We start from the raw sequence: 20,441 nt of genomic DNA, 5'->3' as shown, positions 1-20,441 counted from the left end.
CTTCAGATTCTGTGTGTTTGTGTGTGTGTGTCTCTCTCTCTCTGCCCCTCCCCTGCTCACTCTCTCTTTCTCTCAAAAAGAAAATAAACATTAAAAAATTTTTTAAAAAAAATACAGAGATTAAACGTAGTTGCCAGAGGTGAAGTGGGTGGGGGATGGGTGAAAGACATAAAGGGGATTAAGAGTATGCGTATTGTGAACACTGAGTAATATATAGAATTGATGAATCACTATATTGTATACCTGAATCTAATATAACACTGTTATGTTAATTACACTTCAGTTAAAAAAAATTTAAAAATTTAAAAAAGTCTCATGAATTCCTATTCTAACAAAATACACATTAAAAAGAAAAAAATAACTCCATAATAATTGCTAATAATCTGCATGTAATCTCACAAATAAAAAGGAAGAAGAGGTAAATAGGATTATAAAAACACCTTTATCCCATCTAAAAATATTAAATCTGTTTACGAAAAGAAGTTTCAACGGGGTTTATGTGTATCAGCTACCTTATTAAAGGTATGTTTTATGGGGTATGCCATGAGTTATTAGTATAACTTTGAATAGGTGTAAAAAATGTTTAACTTTTAACATGAACTTTATGGGAGGAATTGTTTAGAGTAAAATATCCAAATTTGAAATAAAAGGAGTGCATCCATAATTGGTTTACTCTTTCTCACAGTTTGTTGATAGTCAGTATGTCTGGTGGTAGATCTGAAAGTATTTATAGAGAATCTAAAGAAAGAATATGAAATAAAATTTTCATGTGATATGGGTAAGAAGTAGTAAAAAAAAAGGATGTAGAACTATTTAATTACAAATTTTCTTATAGTTTGCTTATAAATTTAATTATAATTTTTTATATTTCTATTTTTGTAAATGGAACATTATTTTATTGTAGTGTAAATAATTGTCTACTCTGCATTATCACCTGAGTGTTTGATGTATTAATCTTGAAAACAAGTTTCTTGGGAAACTTAATAAGTCAATTGTTAAGAAAATATATTCAGTAACAGTACATTTTGCATGATCAGTTACACATGCTAATTTGCAATAAAGATTCTTTGTGGTATTTTCTGTTGTCCTATCTTCAAGTTCACGTATTCTTCCCTCAGATTTGTCAAGTCTGCTGATCATACCATTAAAGGAATTGTTCATTCTGTTACTGTGTTTTTGGTTTCTACCATTTGTTTGATTCCTTCTCATAGTTTAAGTCTCTTTGCTGAAATTATCTGATCTTACACATTTTCTACCTTTTTCATTGGACTCTTTTCTTTAATGCACTGATGATAGTTACTTTCACATAGTGCCAACATCTGTGTCATACTGAATTTAGTTTAATGATTGCTTTGTCTCCTCAGATTGGTTTTCCCTGAATGCCTTGTCATATTTGGTTAAAAGCCATGCGTTGTGTGGGACAGTAGGTACTGAGGGAAATATTTTTTATGCTGTGGGTGAGTCTGCTTTTCATTCTCACAGACTTCATTGTGGGGGTTGTGTTAATGTAGTCATGATTGAGGTTGTTTTGAAGTTTTTTGTTGCTATGATTACCCTCAGAGCACCATATTCTCGTGATACTTTGTGTGTAGAATATTGGCTGCTTTGCCAGAGGATTTTTCTCAGTGTGTTCTCTGCTGAGGTTTTGGTCTGCTCTTTGCATTGTTTCCCAGAACAAATCTGTCTCTTGTAGTAATCCTTGCTATATTCCTTTCTAATTTTATTTCTTAGTGCTTGTTTATGTGGTGGGGTGGTTATGAGAGGAAGGACATTCTTTGAAGTTTGGATTAATCCTCAGTCCAAGTTTGGTCCTATGAACCTAGGTCTTGGAGTTGTGGACTTCACAGTTCTTTCTGCCCATCTTCTAAATGTCATGCTAGCATATGTTTCTGACCTTCCCCTGAGAGTAAAACACTTTGTTTTCTGTTCCTCTCCCTCAACTGCAGTTACTTTCTACCAGTGTCCTCAGACCACCCCTCCTCCCCATCCATTTCTCTACAGACTAAAGCTTTTGTTCTTTAGAGGACATAGTAGGTGTGTGTCTGACAAATCTGAGGGGAGAATACGTGAACTTGAAGATAGCACAACAGAAAATACCACAAAGAATCTTATTGAAAATTAGCGTGTGTAACTGATCATGCAAAATGTACTGTTACTGTATGTATTTTCTTAACAATGACTTTAGGAAATGGTTGTGTTTCCAAGATTTTAGAAAATTTTGGAAGAGCACACTGCACCCCTCTCCCAGTGTTTATGGCTGCAGGGGCCTCATACTTTTGTGCTAGCCACCTTGTAGCATTTTGTTAAACGCTAACTTAATCTTCCCACTGGCTTGTCCAGCTATTTCTGTTTCAGGTAAGCAAATACAGTAAAACCATGGTTTGTATGCATAATTCCTTCTGGAAACATGCTGGTAATCCAAAGCACTTGTATATCAAAGCGAATTTCCCCATAAGAAATAATGGAAACTCAGATGATTTGTTCTGTAACCTAAAAATATTCATATAAACAGGATTAAATACTGTAATATAAGACAAAATAATAAAATACAAAATAGTAAGAATAAACAAATTAACCTGCACTTACCTTTGAAAACCTTTGTGGCTGGTATGAGGGAGACAAAAGAGAGGAGGGTTATTGTGTAGGACGACTTCCACTATCACTAACGGAATCACTGCTATCTACTGGCTCATTGGAATCTTTTTCTGCGTGGGGGCCACTGTATACGCTCGCATGGATGTTGACTACAGTACCGTATGAATCAATTCTTGTCATATGCTGTATTTAATGTAACTGGCAATAAGGCAGCAGGGAAAAGGGTCTACATCTGCAGGCAGCCTGACCTGGAATGAAGCAAGGCATTCCTAAACTGACTCTTGTACAGAAAAGCAAGGGACTGCCCATAAGTGCTTTGAAGTGACAAAAAGTACACTACTGCCAGTTGTGGGCACCTTCCAACGTTCTGAAAAATCACTGATTTCTGCCAAACACCACAGCCTGAGACCAAGCATCTGAGCATGGGAAATGATCACCCACAGTCCTGCAGACAGAGAGAGAGAGAGAGGGAGAGAGGGAGAGAAAGAGAGAACCATCAGCCCAGTTGTGATCATGTGACATTTGGTGTCAGGTCCTACTCATATTGCAAGACCTTTAATTTATCAAGTTAAAATTTATTAAAAATGTTCGTCTTACGGAACACTTGCAGAACAAGTTGCTTGCATCCCAGGTTTTACCGTACTCTGGTATTCTCTCTCCATGCAGGTGCCAGTTTCTTCTGGTTTTAGATTGTTTCGCCTGTGATTCAGTTCTTTAATAGGTTCAATAAATGTCATTAATTAGCAGTAGTTGAGCTTTTTTCTTGCAATCATAGGAGCATTGCTCTTTCCAGCTTTCTCCATCTCTAAGCTCAGCTCTCTAGTTTTTAGTACTTGCATTACTTCTACAGATATATGGGGTTTTAACATTCACTTTTAATTATCTTAGACTTCTTGCTATTTAAATTTGTGTATTGTCAGCATATTTCAGAACTGTGTTAATAGTAATAGGCCTTTTATTTCGTATAACATTTTAGGGATAATTACCTTTTGCAAAATATGGTTTATAATGATAATGTATGTTCATCTATAATCACCCCTCCCCACCATACCACATGTAGTCATTTAGTTGAGTGACAGAAGTAATCTCAATTATAAAAGACAATTCAGTATCTGAATTGTTAGTAGCAATGAAACCATTTTTCTGAAATTTGTTTTCTAATAAAAGTCTCAAGACCTATTTAGCCAGGAACAAGAATTTTTGAAGTGTGAGGAAAATATTGATGGTATCTAGAAGTTGTGATGTGACAGGATCTTAACCATTAGGATTTTTAATCATTTAGTCTCAGATAAGGAATGTTTCTAGGAAGTTTGCCAGGCTTCTTACATGTAACTGACAGTTGTGAAGACACTTTTATGGCAATTTGGTATTTTACTTACGAGTCAAGGGAATTTCTGTGGAAGTTCAGACAATATAGACTATTGCGGTGATTTATCACAACATGAAAAATGTTGGATTGTTTTCAGTTTTATTAAATGCAGTCCTATTCTTCAGTAATCCCTAAATTTAAAATCAAATCTACGTAAGTACAAAATTTTGACCATTAAAGAATGGAGTCTTAGAAATGTAAAAACAAGTTTGGTACATGTCTAAGCACAAATCTGATCTCATTTCCCTCTCAATTTTGATTCCATATTCTGTTTTGTCCCCTGCTACTCTGTCACGTACCGCTGCTAGTTCAGGCTTTCATCATCCCCTGCCATTACCTAATAGTCCCAGGCTAATTTACCTGAGCTATTTAAAATGCTCAGTCATGTCCTGATGATTATAGAATAAAATATAAGCTTCTTTATGTGACATTTAACACCCTCCTTTATCAAGCCCCTACCCACTTCTTCAGCATGGTCACCTGCCACTTACATAGGCACATTCTGCACTCCGGCAACACTGAACTGATTAAAGACCCTCAAACACCCCATCATGGTTTGTTTGTTTATTTGTTTATTAACCCTTGTGCCTTTGACCTTGCTGCTCACTGTGCCCACATGCCCTTTTCTTTCCTGTTTGTTACATATTAGAATGTCATTAGACAGGAAGTCTTTTAAGTACAGTGCTGAGTTTTGTAACTACACAAGTAGTAGAGTGTTGAGTAGATGACTACCATTAGATTTCCTTACCTTTTGGCCTTTGTAGAAATGAATTCTATAACATGTCTAATGGGGTGTCCTTCAAACTTTTTGAATACTTCTGGTGACAAGGAGCTCCTGCTGCACAAGGAAGCCTATTATATTTTCCCGTGACTTCAAGTCTTACAGTGTTGGCCCATACGAACAGCTCTTACTTCTTCCCATCACCTCAGAAATGGTAAATATTTTTTAAAAATGTGTAATATTTAAGAACCTGTAACTCCACATGCAGTAAAAGTCAACATCTTCTAGTTTTCTTTGTGTTAACCCACTCTTTACCTCAGTCTCATTGAATCCTTTGCAGGAATAACATCACTTGAAAATAGAGGTGAAGAGTTTGGGACATCTGGGTGGCTCTGTTGATAAAGCATCCAACTTCAGCTCAGGTTGTGATCTCACATTTCATGAGTTTGAGCCCTGCATTGGGCTCTCAGCACAGAGCCCGCTTTGGATCCTCTGGATCCTCTGTCCCCTTCTTACTCTGCTCCTCCCCCACTTGCATGCGCGCTCTCTCTCTCTTTCTCTCTCTCTCTCTCTCTCTCTCAAAAATAAACATTAAAAAAGAACAAGGAAATAGAGGTAAAGAGTTCAAATCTGCATTCTGTGAAGTTGTGCCCGTGTCATGTATTTTCCTTTGGTATGGACTAGTTTATTTTATTTTATTTTATTTTATTTTATTTTATTTTATTTTATTTATTTATTTTTTCAGTATATGAAATTTATTGTCAAATTGGTTTCCATACAACACCCAGTGCTCATCCCAAAAGGTGCCCTCCTCAATACCCATGGTATGGACTAGTTTAAAATGTGGGAAAGGTAGCATGAAGAAAACAGAATAGGACATTTACTAGTACTCAGATTTTAATTTTATTTCATTTTATTTTAAATTTTCATAGATTCCCATTTATGAAATTAAGTTTTCTACTAAACTACTGTGAGCTACTTCTGTAGTTCGAATTCCAGTACTGATAACTGAGTAAATTTATATAGATTATGTAAAAGTATTAAAACAAGCTTTAGGTCTATGATCATTTTCACTGAACTCAGAAGCCTCATTAGATTAAAAACTATTGTCCTGTTTATCTTGGTCTTGTTTTGGCCTTGGCATGGGATCAGGTAAATAGGCACTCAGTAATGGTTTTGTTGTTGTTGTTGTTACTGTTGTTTGTTTTAACAAGTAAATCTTTCCTCTCCACTTCCCTCTCAACAACCTCTTAACCAATAGCAGAAAAATGCAGACTTCTCCTTTCTCTGAATTCAACATCTATAGACAGTTTTTAATATCTGTACTAGTGTTTTTTCAAAGTATGATCTTACTGATCATCTACTTCAGAATTATTAATTACCTGAGATTTGTATTAAAAATGCGAGTTTCTAGACCTCAGACTTATTAAGTTAGAGTTTCTGAGGGTGAGAGCCAGGAACATCCATTTTGTTGTTGTTGCTATTATATCTTTATGAAATGCATAGTTTCTCTTCTTTCCTTTTATTAAATAGCCTAGAATTACATGGGAGAAGCAGAGATCCCATCCCCAGCACATCCAGTCTTGATCCCACTAGAAATTTCTAGTAATGTTTATAATTTATAATAATGTTTATAATAATGTTCATATCTGGGAGGTGTTCCAGCAGTGGCCACTACAGAACCTGCGTTCTTCATTTCACAGGAGTCATTAGGTATTACTATCTTAAACCCTTCCAAGAGCCACATAAGGAGGCTTTCTAAGTTCCCAGGAAGTCAGTCACTTTGGAAGATGTTTTAAGGACCAGCTCCAAGGGAAACATTGGGTAATAGGCTGGGATTCTTTCTGATTTCCTCAGTAACAAAAATGCAGTCTAGAATATTCTTGTAGTGCTTGTAGCAAATCAAGATCTTAAAGCTGGAGTTAAAGACCTGTCTTTCAAAAGGTGGCAGTGGTGACAGCAGGGCATAGAGCTTTCGTGCCTTTTCTGGGCTCTGCGCTTGGTGTGGAGCCTGCTTAAGACTCTCTCCCTCTCCCTCTGCTCCTCCCCTGCTTGCATGCACATACTCTTCCTCTCTCAAAATACAATTTAAAATAAAAAATAAAAAAAAGTAAGTTTGCTCATTGCCCAGTACTATTCCTTTTCTTGCCTGGAACTGTGTTCACGTTGTTCGTAATAAATCTGTGTTGCCTTGCTCTCCCTCTCCCACTTACCTAAGTCCTCTCATCCTTTCCCAGCCCCATCCCTACTTTTTTGTTCCTGTTAACCGTTTCATCTCTATGCTTTCTGGTTTCTAAGTTAGTGATACACCTACAGAATGCATTTTGCCAGCTGCCATTCAAGTGTATTATTCTCTAATTGTACTTTATTTAGCGTTGCCCCTGTTTATTCCTTGCTTCTAGTTTGAGAGCAAAAAATATCAACATGTGCAGCTACTGCAATAAGAGCTACTTAGTGCTCTAGGAAAGAGTTAAGATAACATTTAAGTCTACTTAAGCTAGGGAGCCTACTTTATGTTTTTTGTCAATTTTATAAGATCATGAATATGGTGACTGATATATTCAGATAGTCATACTTCAGTCAACTGCCTTTTAATTGTAAAGAAATTTAGGTTATAGTGTTTTAATAACTGCCACTTATTTGGTGCCTATAATATTCCGTTTCCTTTTTGGTTAGATGCTTTACTTGGTTTCTTTTGAGTCTTTAAAAATTCTGTGAAGCACCTAAAATTACCTGTTTTATTGTTGAAGAAATTGAGTCTCCAAGAAGGTGAAGCAGTGCTATGGCAGAACTGAAATGCAGTCTGGGGCCCCGTGTCTTACATTCATTGCTGTTTGTCATGTGTTATGTGGTAGCCCTGGAGCAGCACCGAACTCTCCAGACGGTTTTGCCAGAGTGTTCTGGAGGGTTGTGCAGATAGCACCCTTCGAAATGCACACTCGATGGTCAGAGGCCCTCTGTGGTGTACACCAAGTAGTTGTTTTCTGTCAGCTGTGTGATTGCAAGCACATTGTTCGTGAGCTTTATTCAGGAGAGCATCCAAGGTACAGAGGCGTTGATATGTGAGGGAAGTTGTGGGTGTCTGGAGATAATATTTGAGTTGTTGTGTGGCAAGGAAACTTAAGTTGATTAGGGTTGGATAATGAGAAGGGAGAAGAGTTTGGAAACCACTGGGAATGAAGAGAAGGTGGTGAGTGATTTTTGGGGAGTATATCTCAATCCTCCTTTCCTTGTACGTGTTCTTTACAACCTTTATTCCTAGAGTAAAGATCACTTTGACTTTATATGGTTTAATGGTTCTTTTTCCATTATCTGTCTGAATCCTGTTTTTTTCTCTAGTTTATTTGAATGCATTAAAGTGTATTTAAATGAGAATCAGATGCAGTCAGGAAATTGCTGTAGGAAAGACTGGATGACAAAAGCCTTCTTAATAATGAAGCGCACCAAAAATGGAACCTGCAGGAACCAACCATGTGGACAAATGGAAAAATACCTTTTGTCTACAAATTGCAGCGATCCTACATAAACATGGAGGTCTCTGTCTGGCTTAGGGCAGCTGACTAAGTCCGATCGTTCCCCTCCATACAGCCTTAGAAACCAGCATTCCAAGTACTGCTTTCGTGCCATTTTGTTTAATATCTGTGACAGTTAAGTGTGCTGGAGTTTCGATAGACAACCAAGTGAGGTTACTTCTGCATCCGTCTTTTTTTTTTTCTTTTTACTTAGTAGTTGTGCATTTTATTATTTTTTATTTTTTTACCCTTTAATTTATTTTTTTAAATTTACATCTAAGTTAGTTAGCATATAGTGCAACAATGATTTCAGGAGTAGATTCCTTAATGCCCCTTACCCATTTAGCCCATCCCCCCTCCCACAACCCCTCTAGCAACCCTCTGTTTGTTCTCCATATTTAAGAGTCTCTTATGTTTTGTCTCCCTCCCTGTTTTTATATTATTTTTGCTTCCCTTCCCTTATGTTCATCTGTTTTGTGTCTTAAAGTCCTCATAGGAGTGAAGTCATATGATATTTGTCTTTCTCTGACTACTTTCACTTAGCATAATACCCTCTAGTTCCATCCACGTAGTTGCAAATGGCAAGATTTCATTCTTTTTAATTGCCGAGTAATATTCCATTGTGTGTATATACCACATCTTCTTTATCCATTCATCTGTTGATGGACATTTGGGCTCTTTCCATATTTTGGCTATTGTTGATAGTGCTGCTACAAACATTGGGGTGCATGTGTCCCTTCAGAACAGCACACCTGTATCCCTTAGATAAATACCTAGTAGTACAATTGCTGGGTCAAAGGGTAGTTCTACTTTTAATTTTTTGAGGAACTTCCATACTGTTTTCCAGAGTGGCTGCACCAGTTTGCATTCCCACCAGCAGACTCCTGCATCCATCTTAACTGGTTTTTAGATATTTTATGGTCTTAAAAATAGGTTTCATTTGTTTGTTTGATTAAGCCAAGGGAATGAATATAGAAATACTGTTTTTCCGAGAGACCACATTGACTTAATTAATCAGGGTTATCAGTAGAGGTCAGTCAGTATTTTAGAGATGAAGAAGCTGATCAGAGGTAACTTCCATGAAGTTTTTCTCATTAAAAATTGATTTGTCATTAAGAAAGTGACTGTTCCAAAATACAGTTTATGTGATTTTTTAGGTCTATAACAAATTTTAGGAATGACCATTACTGGGGTAAAGCTAGCTACTAAGTATTAATTTCTTAGCACTAAATTTGAATTCTTAGATTTTTTTCAGGGTGTGTGTTCTGTCAGCAGGGGAGGGGTGGATAGCAGCGGAGGGAGCTGCAGTGGCATTTCTAATGCCCTGAGGTGTGTTACACAGCACCAGGGTGTGCTGTAAGCAGGCCACCGCCGGGTTTATTTATAACTAATTGTGTGAGGATCTGTCCTTGTTTGTGGTTCTGAAATCCCCATATATTTCTTACGCTGAGCAATTATTGTATCAGACAGTTGTTGAATAGCCTTATTTTTCGAAACTCTTTAGAAGTCATTAGTCTACTCTGGTCTTCATTTTGATGAACGATTTTAAGATTTTGTACTCACTTGTATTATTTGTGCTCTGCTTAGTTACATGAGAAATTCAAATCTAGATTCAAGACCCTTCACTAAAATGACCTCTTACTAAAAATTCTGAACACAAATATTATCGAGGCTTAATTCAAAAGGGAGAAGAATGTCTTATGACTGAATCTATCTTGGGATTTGTTTATAAATATATTTGAGAGGTGTCTCCACCACTCCATCATTTTCTGGGATGTTTCAGCCGAGGCCGAGAAATGTAGTACTTAACTAGCTGTTCTTAAATGCTTTGCGGTGTCTCCGTCATTTTGAACCTGCTTGCTACCATGTTCTTCCATTTCATCTTCCCTGTAGTTCTGTGTGTGCTCTCCCCCTTTTGCTGCCAGATCATATATGCCCCTTAGTCCTCCACAAACTCCAGTAAATCTAGTAGATGACAGCTGGCTTCTACTCAAACCAGATACATGAATATAGGAATCAAGTGACCCTCATATATGACAAATCAAAGCTGACATAGTAATTAGAGATGGATTTATTTGAATGTGAAGGCAAGTACGTATTTTGTACAATGTCGTAGTACCATCAGTTACCCATTCTTCCTTGTGGAAGCTCAGAATTCGATCCTCACAATATAAACTTAAGTCCCATTAGAAGGTGGAATATGTATTGTCTCTTTACTGTTATACTTAAAGACTAGATAGAATTTTATCTACTTTTATGGCCATGGATATGCTAAAATCAGGGGCAGTCACAGAAGTAATGGCATAGCTATATTAATTTTCTTCTGCTAGGTTGGTGCCTGTTCCTGTTGTTAAATAGTTTTAATATCCACCCCTGAGAACAGTATGTGTTATGTATGCTCTAAATGTGAACACAGGTTCCTGTGGATACCAAATTTAAAATGGTCTTAACAGGAAACAGGAAGTTTGAGGTAGAGAGGCGAGATGATAATCTGGTGATTCCGGTGGAGGTAGATTCTTGGCAGAGGTGGATCTCCTTCCAGTTCCTTCCTCTGTGTGTATGTGTTTCTGTCTATATATGCATTTCCGAATTGACACTTAGACATGATTTTTGACTACTTTGAAGTCTAAGTCATTGATGTATTGTTAGCCTTTCAAAATGGTAAAACATCTTAGAAGAAATCCTACAAAGAAATTGTAGATTAATCTTTATATGTGTATATGGTCATTTTCCCAGTGGAGCAGTTGATACCAAATCCTTTTTAATGAATGTGAATTTTCATGTAGAGAGCAGATCCAGTGGTAAAATTCAGTGGGCTGGTATTTTATTTATAGTCATTATCACATTAGGCTCTTTTACTTTTAGATAAAATTTGAATTTCATATGCATTGATGTCTTCTGATTAGTACTGTCCTTTCATAAATCTAGGTATAGGAAATATCTAGCACCTAGAGCATCATTAGTTTGCCATAAAAAAAAAAATCTGGTCCACTTTGTCTTAGAATGATTATAAAAAATCTTCAATATGGATGTTTCCATTGTTCAGGAAAATCTTAATTATAAAGCTTAAGAATTTTGAAATTGAAAATATGATAAGCCACCAAATTTAGAAGTCCTTTTAAAATTAAAAAAATTTTTTTAAATGTTTATTTATTTTGAGAGAGCATGAGCATGAGCGGGGGAGAGGGGAGACAAAGAGAATCCCAAGGAGGCTCCACGCACAGTGTGAAGCCTGACATGGGGATCATCCCATGACTGCAAGATCACATCCTGAGCTGATATCAAGAGTTGGATGGATGCTTAACCAACAGAGCTACCCAGGGGTCCCCGCAAGTTCTTTTGATTAGCTGAGTAATTCATTTCCTCTTATTATATGTTAGTTATAAAGAACAGGTATTTAAATGAATAAAAAATGAAGTATGATGAATATAATATATTTTATTAAAATAATGACTCATTTTATTAATCATAGATTATGACTATATCATTCTATTGATGATAGTCTTTATAAAGTTTATGCTAGATAGGGACCCAGTATCATCTTAAGTGAGGAAATTGGTAGGGAAGAAAAAAAGGATTTGGATTTAACTGGATGATATTGAAAGTGTTTCCTTGTGACGAAGAAACTCCAGTCTCCCAGATCTTGAATTGGGATTGGCAGGGAGGAGTAGAGTACTATAGAATACTCTCTTCCACCTTAGATCTGTGGCCAAGCCCTTTTCTCCAATGACAGCACTTGAAGTCATACTTCTAGGGAGATATATAAAGGACCAAGTTCTACACAGAGAAAGGCTTTAAGGACTCTTAAGTATATGAGATTTGAAATGTAACATCCATATATAATAGAGTCGAGGTTTTGCCGTAGATTTCAAATGTTCACCTAAGATGCCTTTCTCCTTCCATTCTGATTTTGTAAATTTGGGTTGGGGCCAGGCATGCTATAAGCTTATTAAATCAGTATGCGACAGACCCACAATTGATATATTGTTATCAGTCTTCATGTATTGATTCATGGCTTTGCTATTCCATACCTGTGTTTGTGGCTTTGGACAAGTTACCAAGTGTCTTTAAGATCGTGTTCCCTTGTTTTAAATTGAGGATGAAAATGGTAATTTCCTCATGAAGACTGCATTGTGGAGGCTGAGTGAAATAATTCATATTAAGTCCTTAGCACATTAACTGGCCTGTAGTGGTCAACAGTGGGTTATGTGATAATGATAGAAGTTTGGTTTTTTGTTTTTTACTATGTCTCCAAGATAGTAAAATGAGATAGTAGTAAAATGAGAATCTTAGATTCTAAGATTAAAAAATTCATTTATTGTCTGTCTTATAAATTCAATTCAAACAAATAATTCAGCCTTAGGATCCTCTCTAGAAGGCAGGGAAAGCTAACTAACATTTCAGTTTAAAGAGTAGGATCTCTTATTGATAGATTGTGGTTTTGTGCTCATTCTTTCTTAGACATATTTATATATATATTCATGAAGTCAGTTCAGAAAAACCACATGCTGAAAGAAAGCTCAGGGACAAAACAACAACAACAACAACAACAACAACTGCTGGGCTTACAAATGGCATTCATTTAAAAATCTTTGAAGATCATTTTGGAACCAGTGTTTGGGTATCTTTTTGTGGGCTCTCACGTGCTCCCGTATGCAGCCTAGATTTATGGCTGGATTAAGGTCAGTGAACACACTCCAGTCAAGTTGGAGGACTCTTCTTATGAATCACATCCAGACAAAAGTGTAATGCATATAATTCTGAGATCCAGAAATGATATAAACTTGATAAAAGAGATCTACTCTATTGTTCTAATAAAAGAATGATTTCTGCATGTTAGGAAAGCCACTGTGTCTCAGTAAGAGGAAGCAACTACATGTCAGCACTTTGAGTAGTTTCTCTTGTTTTATATAAATCAGAGGGTGCTGTTGAGAAGTTTATAAAGGTTTAGGGATGGTTTTGAAGAAAATAAAAAGGGGTCGAGGAAACTGGATGGTTGAACAGTATGACTTAACAGAGCATTGATAAAAGAAAACTGTTAAAAATCTCTGCATATTATATTTGCATCTCATGTCAGAGGAGAGGAAAAGGATGTTCCTAAAGCAACTAGAGATCATACATGAACAGGAAAGCTGAAGGGGCAAATGCAATCAAAAGCGTTCTGTGGCTGCAGGATCCTGAGGCAAAGTCAGATTTGACCGTATACCAAGTCCATGAATTCATATGCGAAGAGAAAAGCCATTGTAGTTTTCCAGAAGTATTTTGAATATAAATATCCCCACCCTTCCATCCCACCCCAAAGAGAAAAAAATGTGGCGAAGGCCCCCAATCTTGGTATAAAAGAGGCGAGAGTATGTATGGTCTTTTATTTGCAGTGACACCGTGGTCAGTACTCCAAATTAACACCCTTTTCTGGCAGTGAGAAAAGGAGGTAGCTGTTCATAAAAAAGAGAAGGCCAGATAAGACAAAAAAACTCTATTGAAAGAATATTAAGGAATTAACAGATAGATGTAGATTGTGAGTTGTTCTTGGTTGAAGTCTAGTTACCTCACATTTTTATATACTTCATTAATATTTATTTAAGGAAGAATATGAAATTTAGCCACCTTTCTCACTGTTCTGTGTCCTCTAGGGAGTTGTATTTGCAGATACTTTGTGTTGTACATAGTGATTTACCAGTTTCATCGTTTTCAGTGTTTGCCTAGAGAATTTAAATGGATGTACAGGTTTAACTCAGTGGACACTTTAAGAAGAAAATTCAGTGCTTGTAGTACAAACTGTTGAAGACAGACCACTTACATTAATTTTTACTATCTCAGCTGCAGCTCTTGGCTTTTAGAAGACAAATGTGAATAGTATTTCAGTGTACTTTACATCTGCCCTCTCACTAATAACGTTCTGTCACTTGACAGGAAGACTCAGTCTTAAAGATCATATGTCTTAGCTTTGTTTTTCCCCTCAATAAAATCTTCAAAGAACTTGCCTTCCTGAGTTTTACAACACAGACCATAAAGTTGCTTTGGAGGAGAAAATGGTTTCTGAATTTTTTGAGATTTTTATTTGGCAAGGTTGTGCTTTTAAAACATCTCAGGGGAAGGGGGGATCATGTGTCATTTAGAACTTCTGTCTTAGGGTAGTGTTCTGATTAAGACTACTAGGGTCCGATTGTCAGATTTGCTTCCTGTTGCCACTAAATACTAGCTCCGAGGCTTTGGGCAGGTTACCAACCTTTCTGTACCTCTGTTTTCTCTTCTATGAAATCAGAATAATAGTATCTTCCACATCATATTGTGAAACAAAATTAGAAAATATATGAAAAGTTATTGAGATAGGTGAGAAACTCAAGGTTAATGACCAGTCAAGAAATAATAAATGTTGCTGTCATTATCTTCAACACTTCCTACACAAATCCATATAACTGAACAACTTGCACCTGTTTTTAATTCATTAGATATTAATTTTGCAATATATAAAATATATTCCTAAGTATATAAAATATATTTAGATGGTTTGCAACCCAATATAAATATTTATAAACATCTGTGGGATAAGCCTGAATGAAAGAAATCCTTCTAACAGAATTACTCCTGAAAGTATTGACCCTAGAGGGGGAGACTTCTAATAGGGAGAATTCTAGAAGACTTTATGAAGATATCGGCTCTTGTGCTGGACTTCATAAAGACATACAGGGTTTCTGAAGGCTTAAGACACAGGTGAAGGACAGGTAAAGACCTGGACAGAAGACCAGAAGCCAGCATCTATTTAGTACCAACCAGGCATTATATGCTAAGTGTTCTCTCAATTCAAAATCTTCACCATAAATCTTTTAAGGTATATACTTTTTTTTTTTAATGTTTATTTTTGAGAGAGAGCGAGCAAGCATGAGTGGGGGAGGGCAGAGAGAGAGAGAGAGGGAGACACAGAATCCATAGCAGGCTCCAGCACAGAGCCCTATGCAGAGCTCGAGCTCACAAACCGTGAGGTCATGACCTGAGCCTAAGTCAGATACTCAACTGACTGAGCCACCCTGGCGCGCCCCTACGGTATATACTTTTGACCTCTATTTACAAGTGAAATTAAGGGTCAGAGAAGTTAACTGATTTACCCAAGGTAACACAACAAAAAAAGGAATAGTAGAGTTAGAATTTGAATCCAGGTCTACCTGGCTCTTTTTCTATACTGCCTTCAGGCTGGAGAACCGTGTGAACAAAAGTTTCTTTCATAGAAAGAAATAAACTGCAATAGATGTCTCAGAAACTTCTAATCGAGTAACCTAAGTGAAGAAAGTGGGGTAGGAACTCTGTTGGAGGATGAGAGAGGTTCCAGATTACATAGTCTTGAATGCCATGCTGAAAAAAGAAGTGCAGTCTTCCCTCCTTCCTTCCCCCACGACTTTCCTTCCTTCCTTCATGCCCAGCTTGGAGCACAAGGTGGGGCTTGAACTCATGACCCCGAGTTCAAGAGTCGGATGCTTAACTGACTAAGCCACCCAGGGGCCCCAAAGTGTAGGCTTTCTTATGTAAGCATTAGTAAGCTCCTAAAGCCCGCCGTCCAGGGAGATGATATTATCACATGGGAATAATTTCATGGCAATGTATAGAGTGCATTATACTGAGAAGAGATTGTACGTGTAGTTAGGTAGGCTATTAAATAATCAATATTTTTTTCTGTATTCAATTTCCTTTTAAAAATACTTAAAAGTTGGCCTCACATATTACAAACATGTTTATTTAAAAGTGAGTATGGGGCGCCTGGGTGGCTTAGTTGGTTAAGCGGCCAACTCTTGATTTTGGCTCAGGTCATGATCTCAAGGTTATGAAATTGAGCCCCTTGTCGGGCTCTCTGCTGAGTGTGGAGCCTGTTTAAGATCCCCCCCTGCTCCTTCCCCTCTCTCCACTTGTGCTTGCTCGCTCTCACAAGTGTGTGCTCTCTCTCCCTCTGGGATGAATGGATGAATGAATGAGTTTCCATATATTCATTTCAAGAAAACAACTTTTGGTGGCATCTGGCTGGCTTGGTCAGTAGAGAATATAACTTGATCCTCGGGGTTGTGGGTTCAAGCCCTATGTTGAGTGTGGAGCCTACTTAAAAAAAAAAAAAAGCTTAAAAAAACACAGCTTTTGAGCTGTGTTTGAGGATACAGTTATTGTCTTCCACTTACCAGCATACAACTTCTTTTTTCTTTTTGTAAGAATTTCACTTGCTTAACTTAATGTGGATTGAAGAATTTTTTTAAGGGATAGGATAAAAGACAATGACTCTAGGTGCCTGGGGAGTGTGAGAGGGGGGTGAGACATCACTGAAGGAATAGAACGCTATTAGAAAAATTAATTCTGTCTTTTCCTTGCCATTGACTCCTTGTTATCCATAAATAACATCCTAACCTAGTTATGAGAGAGTTCATTTGTGTGTTTACCTCAACCTGTTGTTCTCATCTAATCAACTAATACACAAGCTGACTCACAATTCTCATCACTCCCAAACACCATTTTCCCCCCAGACTCATTACGTTTGCATGACCATGGCCCTTTGCCTAAAATATCCTCTATCTTTTCTCTTGAGAAATTTCAACTTTTTCATGTTCCATTTGTGGTCTTATGTTTGAAGCCTTGCTAAATCTCTCCCTGGTAGAGGATCACTTCCTTCTTGCTTCCTTAGTTGCCCCTCTGAACTCTATATTTCTTATAATAATATAGTAATTTTCTATTTAAACCTCCATTTACCCTCCCAGTCTGTAATCTCAATATCAGACATCACGTCTTCCTCATCTTCGGAACCTAGTACATAGTAGAATACCTGGCATGTAATATCTACCCTAATGATAGATGAATAAAATGGCATGAAATTAATAAACTTTATACTGAAGCCACTATCATGGCATGATAGTGCTGTGATAATGGCCCTTTATTCTTTCTGTGGAAGCATTTTGGAGAGAGTTACCTTATCACCTCAGAGATTAGAGAAAGCTTTTTCCAGAAGCTTCTGTCAAAGCCAAGTTCTAAAGACTGAGTTAGCTTCAGGAAGTTGTGCAAAGGCCCTTAAATGCCACAGATTTGAACTTCAGGTAGAGTTGCTTTTGAGGTCACCAAGTCATCTAATGCCAAATCCAATAACCCATTATTACTTAAACAATCCTTTCATCTCCTCATGGTTTTTTGGCAGTTTTGGCTACCTTCTTTTTCTTAAACTCTTACCCAGAACTAGAAGCAACTTTTCCTTAAAAACACCCACTTACAAGATGCATACTGTGTGCCGGATACTTCTATATGTATCTCATTTGATGACAACTCTATTAGTTCCCTTCCCTCCCCTCCCCTCCCCTCCCCTCCCCTTCATTAGCTCTATTAGCTCAGTTTTATTTTACAGATGAGAAGACTGCGATTTAGAGAGGTTAAGTAATTTGTCCATGATGACGTAGTTTGGAAGTGTTAGACCACTGAGCTTAAGTGTTTCTGACACCAGTGACTGTTTTTTCCACTTTGCCACTCTGGCTGTCTATCTGTATAGCATATTTTTACCCACATGTTTAAGTTAATTTGATTTTAAGGATACGGATTGTCTTACTTCGGTCCATTTCATCCCGAAGACCAATTAATAATATGTGCAGAAATATAGAAGTGAGCTCTGTGGACTTGCTTTTTCTGTAAGGGAAACCTAGGACTTCTCTTAGGTGATCAAGAGGCTTGGAATTGAATATAAAATATGGCTTGTCACTTTAACAAGAATGAAATCCCAAGTTGGAAGTAGGGTTGTTTGTTACCTGAAACTCAGACAAGATAAAGAGAGAGTAGAATCGCCAGACAGAAAACTTATGATTCTTTTACATCTTGAGAAAGCCCCGAAGGTGTGCTTGATCTACCATACAGTTGAAGTTCACGGTAATGATGCTAGTTTATCTGGAAAGATTTCACTTCTGATCATGGTAGTTGCTTCAGAGACTCAGAACAAGGGAATGAGATACTTATCCCTTATTCTCTTGTACTGTTTGAATTTTTATCACATATGTATATTGCCAGTTCAAGTAAACCAATAAATATTAGAAAGAAAGGTGTCACAGTGACCCCTGAGGAATGGTATGTTATTGTCCCCATTTTTTAATCCAGCAGCTTGCTAAACTCTCTCAGTAATTTTAATTATCTATTTCCTACATTCTTGAGATATTGTATGTACTTAATAATATGATCCACAAGTAATGAAAGTTTAATCTCTACTTTTCCAATTTTATACCTAGTTTGTATTCATTTTGCTTTATTATTTTGCCAGGATCTCTAGTATAATGTTGAATGGAAGTGATGATAACTGGCATCTTCGTCTTGTTACTCACTAAAGGGAAAACTTTTGAGTATGTCACAATTATGTATAATCTCTGCTGTAAATTTTTGTAGAAACCTTATAAGGAAGTTTCTTTCACCTTTCAGCTTGTGGACAATTCTTATCATAAATGAAATTGGAGTATATTATTGCTTTCTTTTGTACCTATTGAAGATGATGTAATAATTGTTTAAATATTGATGTGATAATTTAATTTTTTTTTCTAATTTTAATTCAATCTTACCTCATTGGAATAAGCCTATATGGATATATATTCATGTTAAAATTGACCTGCTATTTCATTTGGGACTTGTTCATCTGTTTTCACAAATAACATAGGCCTGTAATCTTCCTGTCTTGCATTGTTCTTGTCACATTTTATTTTATTTGTTTTGAGAGAGAGTGTGTACGTGCACAAGTGGGGCAAGGGCAGAGAGAGAGAGGGAGAGGGAAAGAACCCCAAGCAGGTGGCAAGCTGTCAACACGGAGCCTGATGTGGGGCTCTAACTCACAAACCGTGAGATCATGACCCGAGCCCAAACCAGGAGGTGGATACTTAACCAACTGAGCCACTGAGGCGCCCCTGTTCTTGTCACATTTTGATTTCCTAATTATATTAAGTTTCATGAAACAAGTCAAGGAGTCATCTTTTCTGTGGACAAATATGTGTGATATTGCAAGAACTCTGTTCTGGAATATTTGAACTTCAGATAAAATCATGTAAGCCTGAGGTCAAAAAATTTTTTGACACTTGACTTTTTCTTTTCTTATGCCTGTAGGATGATACATGTTTTCTATTTCTTCTTGCTCAGTTTTGGTCAGTTTTTTTTTATAAGAATTTTTCTACTTGGTTTAAATATTCAAATTTGTTAACATAAAATTTTTTATTTCCACTTTTTTCCTACAAAATTATTTAGTCTCATTCTGAGAGGAGAAATCAGTTTTACATAATGCTTAAGAGTTGAGGAAAAATATGAAAAGGGCTATCTTCTGATTTTGTTTAATAGGTATCTTTCTTCTAGTTAAAAATATTTATCATAGTGAATACCAAGGCTTACACATAAAACCATTCTTATGTTATGAAAGTCCATGAACGTAGTATTTCTGTCTATCTGTTTAGGTGTTCTTTGATATTTTTTCAACATTGTTTTATAGTTTTCAGTGTGTAGGTCTTATGCGTATTTTAGCCTTTAAGTGGTTCATGTATTTGGTGTCATTACAAATGGTATTTTTTAAAAATCCATTTACTAATTATTCATAGCTAATTTATAGAAATACTGTATATTGGTGTTTATATAATGACATCATATCTGACAACCCTGCTAGATTGGTTTATTAGTTTTAGCAGCTTTTTGGAAGATTTGTTAATATTTTCTGCATAATCATGTCATTTACAAATAAAGATAACTCCTTCATTTCTCATTTGTGTGCTTTTTCTTTCTTCTTCCTGACTATTACATGGGGTAGGACCTCTAATACAGTGTTGAATAGGAGTGGTGAAAGCAAGCATGGCTCCCTTTGCCTCCAGCCTGAAAGAGAAAGAGTTCAGCATTTCACCATTAAATATGATGTTAGCTAAAAGTTCTTCATAGGAATTCCTTATCACCTTAAGGGAATTCCTTTTTGTTCTTTGTTTGCTGAGAGTTTTTATTACGAATAGGTATTAAATTCTGTCCAATGCGTTTTCTGTCAGTTATGACTACATGATTTTTCTGTTCTATTTAAAATGGTGGATTACATTCACTGATTTTATTTTTATATATTAAGCCAACCAGAATATCTGAATAAATCCCACTTGGATATGATGCATTATTCTTTTTGTATATGGCAAAATTCTGTTTACTGGTATTTTTTTTTAATGTAATGCCCTTTTTTTTTTTTTTTTAAGAATGTTTATTTATTTTGAGAGAGAGAGTGAGAGTGACCTGGGTA

General features: G+C 36.5%; 1 protein-coding gene and 1 non-coding gene across 9 annotated transcripts in view; both read left to right on the top strand.

The window, feature by feature from the left end:
- The window catches only part of COP1 (COP1 E3 ubiquitin ligase), a 256,822-nt gene that overhangs the window by 224,341 nt on the left and 12,040 nt on the right, over nt 1-20,441 (top strand). Inside the window, exon 19 of one of the 8 annotated variants that reach the window (XM_042976911.1) lies at nt 4,794-5,105. The exons of the other annotated variants lie outside the window; for them this stretch is intronic. Coding sequence (XP_042832845.1) covers nt 4,794-4,835 — 42 coding nt within the window. The 3' untranslated portion in view covers nt 4,836-5,105. Of the gene's footprint in view, nt 1-4,793; nt 5,106-20,441 lie in introns of those variants that run through there. 8 annotated transcript variants of the gene reach the window in all.
- On the top strand, nt 8,134-8,274 carry LOC122236060. Its single transcript, XR_006214266.1, has one exon.

Source organism: Panthera tigris, chromosome F3 (assembly GCF_018350195.1).
Source record: "Panthera tigris isolate Pti1 chromosome F3, P.tigris_Pti1_mat1.1, whole genome shotgun sequence".
Classification (NCBI taxonomy): Eukaryota; Metazoa; Chordata; class Mammalia; order Carnivora; family Felidae; genus Panthera; species Panthera tigris.
This window is presented reverse-complemented; position numbering and strand designations above follow the sequence as displayed.